Source organism: Austrofundulus limnaeus, unplaced genomic scaffold, assembly GCF_001266775.1.
Source record: "Austrofundulus limnaeus strain Quisiro unplaced genomic scaffold, Austrofundulus_limnaeus-1.0 Scaffold750, whole genome shotgun sequence".
Lineage (NCBI taxonomy): Eukaryota > Metazoa > Chordata > Actinopteri > Cyprinodontiformes > Rivulidae > Austrofundulus > Austrofundulus limnaeus.
Window position 1 is genome coordinate 10,679 of NW_013953152.1, and position 4,635 is coordinate 15,313.

Consider the following 4,635-nt stretch of genomic DNA (forward strand, 5'->3'; position numbering starts at 1 on the left):
GGATGGATGGATGGATGGATGGATGGATGGATGGATGGTTTTAGGATCAGTGTATTTTTGTCTTGTAATTTTGGTTCTGGTCATCATCAGATGTTATTACTCTCTGAAAACTGTTTTTCACCTTTAAAACTGATTTGTTTTTAAGTTCTGTTATTTGATAAGAACCTCAGCTTGTCTGAATGAAGAAGGGTAATTATCCAATCTGTTTGTCTGCAGAACCTCACACAGCACAGACAAGATGAGGCTTCTTCTTGTCTGTGTTTTCTGTCTGATGGCTCCTACAGCATACAGCCAAGTCCAGTGTCCTTGTCCTGAATGTATAAAAGGAGATACATCAATACCTGGTTGCAGTGAACTATCAGGACCACCAGGACAGGAAGGATCGCAAGGAATGCCAGGACCACGAAAACCACGAGAACTGCCAGGACCAAAGGGATCAGCAGGACCACCTGGACCAGTAGGTCCACCAGGTCCAGCAGGTTCACAAGGTCCAGCAGGTCCACCAGGTCCAGCAGGTCTAACAGGTTTTCCAGGTCCACGAGGTCCACCAGGTCCAGTAGGTCTAAAAGGTTTTCCAGGTCCACGAGGTCCAGCAGGTCCAGCAGGTCCAACAGGTCCARCAGGTCCACCAAGTACACCAGGTAATGGATTGCTTATCTTCATCCATCCTCCATTATCCTCCACTTTATCTGATGTTGGGTTGAGGGGGCAGCACCTTGATCAGAGAAGCCCAGACCTCTTTTCCCAGCCACCTCTTCCAGCTCCAAGGTGTTCCAGTCTCTCCAGTGTGTCCTGGGGTTTCCTCAGGGTCCAGGAGGCATCCTTACCAGATGTCCATACCACCTCAACTGGCTCCTCCGGATGTGGAGGAGCAGTAGCTCTACTCTGAGTGTCTCCTGGATAACTGAACTTCTTACCCTATCTCTAACGGAGAGTCCAGCTACCCTGCAGAGAAAACTCATTTTGACTTCTTGTATCCCATAAGTGAGGGTAGGAACGTAGACTGACTTGTAAACAGAGAGCTTTRCCTTACATCTCAGCTYCCTCTTCMCCACAYYAGACCGGTACAGAGTCTGTAAAACTGTGGAAGCTGCACTGATCCATCTGTCAATCTCACACTTCATTCTTCCCCCACTGTGAACAAGAACCTGAGATACGTGAACTCCTCCACTTGAGGCAGAACGTCACCCCAACCTGGAGAGAGCAATCCTCCCTTCTTTGACTGAGGACCATGGACTCAGATTTGGAGGTGCTGATCCTCATCCCAGCCGCTTCACACTCAGCTGTGAACCGCTCCAGTGAGAGCTGAAGATCCTGGTACGATGAYGCCAACAGAACCACATCATCTGCAACCAGCAGAGATGAAATCCTGAGGCCACCGATCTGGACTCCCTCCGCCCCCTGTCTACACCAAGAAATTCTGTCCATGTAAGTTATGAACAGAATCTGTGACAACGTGCAGCCCTGGTGGAGTCTAAACTCCCACTCTGAAGGGGTCTGACTTATGAACCAAACTCTCACTGCTTGTACAGAGACTGAACGGCCCGTAACAACAGACCCACAATCCCATTCTCATGTAGCACCCCCACAGAGTACCTCGAGGAACACGGTCGAATGACTTCTCCAAGTCCACAAATCACATGTAGACTGGATTAGCAATGACCCCTTGAGGACCCTAGTTTAGTTTAGTTTATTCATTTCTTTAAAAACAACAAAATAAATTCAACAACAAACAACAAAAACACAACTCACAAATTAAATGAAAGGTAGTAGAAGAAGAAAAAAATCTTATTATATCTGCCCCTTTTTCTCAAATAAATAAATTCAATCAAAAATAATCTACAGTTTACAAAAAACAAAAAAGAAAAAGGAAAAATAATAAAAAATAATAAAGGAAAAATAATAAAAGTTTAACTCCTTAAACAACAATTCATACATTTACATATTTCTCCAGAGAGGGGGCTCCAAGACAGAATTTACATWAAAAAACACAACAAAATGGTCGCTAATTTGCAAGTCTTCAACACACACATTATTTAGATTCAAACCCAGAGAACAAACCAAATCCAACATGAGACCACGCTGGTGAGTTGGGCCTGAAACGTTGAATAAAGTTAAAACAGTCCAGAATGGAGATGAAATCACRGGTCTYGCTGCAGTYTGCATCATCAAAATGAAWGTTAAAGTCAACAAGCAGTAAAAGGCCGTCCAGTTTAAWGACAGAGGATAAAAAATCAGTGAATTCTTTAAGAAAGTTTGTAGCTGGTCCAGGAGGGCGATAAATCAGGACACAGTAAAAAGGAGACAAAGAACCGACCTTAATAGTCGGTGATTCAAAGGATGAAAAAGTCCTTGTGTTTACTGGTCAGCAAGAGAAGCTGTCCAGCCGAGGCGTCCCGACCACCGCGTCGGTCCAGCCGAGGCGTCCCGACCACCGCCTCGGTCCAGCCGAGGCGTCCCGACCACCGCGTCGGTCCAGCCGAGGCGTCCCGACCACCGCCTCGGTCCAGCCGAGGCGTCCCGACCACCGCGTCGGTCCAGCCGAGGCGTCCCGACCACCGTGTCGGTCCAGCCGAGGCGTCCCGACCACCGCGTCGGTCCAGCCGAGGCGTGCCGACCACCGCGTCGCCAGGAGAGCCAAGTACATTTAGGTGGAAGTGATCATCTTTCTTCTGCCAGGTTTCCACCAGGAACATTAAATCCAGATGTTTGGAGTGGAACAGGTCATTCAGCAGAAGAGCCTTGTCGTTCTGAGCCAGAAAGCACAGAGTACACAAAACTATCTTCACTTCAAAATAAGAGCATGGATTTTAAAGTTTTCCATACTTTTACTGTCGCTCCAGTTGACCATTGGATGTCAGTTTTCATCAGCATAACATCTTTAAATCATTTCTGCAATGTTAATGTGAAGGTTTTTCTAGTTTATCTGAATTTAAACATGCCATGCGACAATATTTTTTATTGTTACTTGGAAATAAAATGTAGTTATTAAGACATGTAAATAGTTGTAACAAGTATAAAATAAAACCTTAAATACTTATTAAATAATAAGTTCTTCATCTACTGGGATGCTCACGTTAGTTTTTTTGTGTTGTCAGACTCATTTCCAAAAACAGTTTGCTATTAGGTMTGCACTTCAGCAAATAAACARSAAAGAAAAAAGTTTTCAGCAACTTTATTGGGTACAAAACAGCCACAAACTCAAAAAGCTTTGTGAATGAACAAAAAGAAATAAACATTTCCAGCTACTATTTTGCTGTTTTACTGAAAACACATCAACTCAAAACGCGTGGCCATGAGTAAATAAACAAAATGTGACAAAAATAAAAAGGTATATAAACAAAATGCTTATTAAGGCATAAGAAAAAGGGAAAAACCTTTTTAATCACTTAAGTATCTCAACAGTTTTATTCCCTGCCCTTCTTCAACTTCAGCTGCTCTGTTCTGTGCTCRTCTCCTCCGTATGGTGGCCTCTGATAAAAGTCAGCTCTTCAAAACTGGTGTCAGACCAGCTGGCTCTCTTGGTCCTCAACAAGTCTTTTCCCATGGAGAACAGGTGTTCATCTGCTGCWCTGGAGGGGATGGCTGGGTTATCTTTGGTGTAATCTTCCCCATTACATTTCTCCTTTTTCTTCTCTTTTTCTTCTTCTCTTAAAAAAATCCATGAGATTGCTCAATACGTCTGTATACTAGCAATGAGTTAATTTGTGTGAATTATGGACAAAATTTCAAATAAGTCACGTTATTAAGTAATACAACAACCTAATTTGGCCTAGTTTAGGGCCTTTGATTAAGTTACATAAGACATAAATTTACCAACTGTCCTTGTTTTCCAGGACCATGGGGACAAAAGGGAGAAGTGGGACCCCCAGGATTCCCAGGAATCCAAGGATTCCCAGGACCCCCAGGACCAGTTGCTATGTGTGGACCAGGTGTTTATTATTTATGTGATTTTAAAATGAATTTACTGAAATTATTTAAATAATAATAATTCAGTCCCTTTTTAAAACGTGTCAGTGTKTCTTTGTTAAGAAACAAGTTATTTTTTATTTAATTGTGTTTAAAATGATGTTCAATGATCATAGATTTTACACAATGGGTTAAGTTGTATGAACTTAAATTATTCATTGTAAACTATTTGCTCAGCTGTGATTTCTGTGACTTACAACTAAATGATCTTTTCTAATTGAACTTATCCTGTTTTATCTAGATGTGTTTGGTTTTATGAAACGTGACATTGAAACAGTGAAGATGACGACTGCAAAGTTGGAGCTGGGTGAGTGTTCATGGGTTCAACTGTGATCAACGTGACCTGAAGAAGTTCAATAAAGTGGATTGTTGTATTGATGCATCCTGGACACAGTGATTTCAAATGTTGTTTTATAAACATTGACACTGTCATCATTTTATAATATGCTGTTATTTACAGAGAATTATATTTTAAAGTTTAAATCAGTGAGGAGCAGCACTTTCAGCAGGAGTTTTATAAAAATTTGAAATAATCTCATACCAGCAAACTAACGGTAATGAAGAGTTTTTCTAAAGAAAATGTGTTTGTATGAACCATTATGAAATTTTAACTATAGGTGTGTGTGTGTGTGTGTGTGTGTGTGTGTGTGTGTGTGTGTGTGTGTG

General features: G+C 41.9%; 1 protein-coding gene across 1 annotated transcript in view; it reads left to right on the plus strand.

The window, feature by feature from the left end:
* Nucleotides 1–20: 20 nt before the first annotated feature.
* LOC106532315 (conglutinin) overlaps nt 21–4,635 on the plus strand; it is a 15,196-nt gene continuing 10,581 nt past the window's right edge. Inside the window, exons 1-3 of the mRNA XM_014028346.1 lie at nt 21–641; nt 3,837–3,932; nt 4,211–4,276. Of these exons, the coding sequence (XP_013883800.1) occupies nt 239–641; nt 3,837–3,932; nt 4,211–4,276 (565 nt within the window). The 5' untranslated portion in view covers nt 21–238. The remainder of the gene's footprint in view (nt 642–3,836; nt 3,933–4,210; nt 4,277–4,635) is intronic.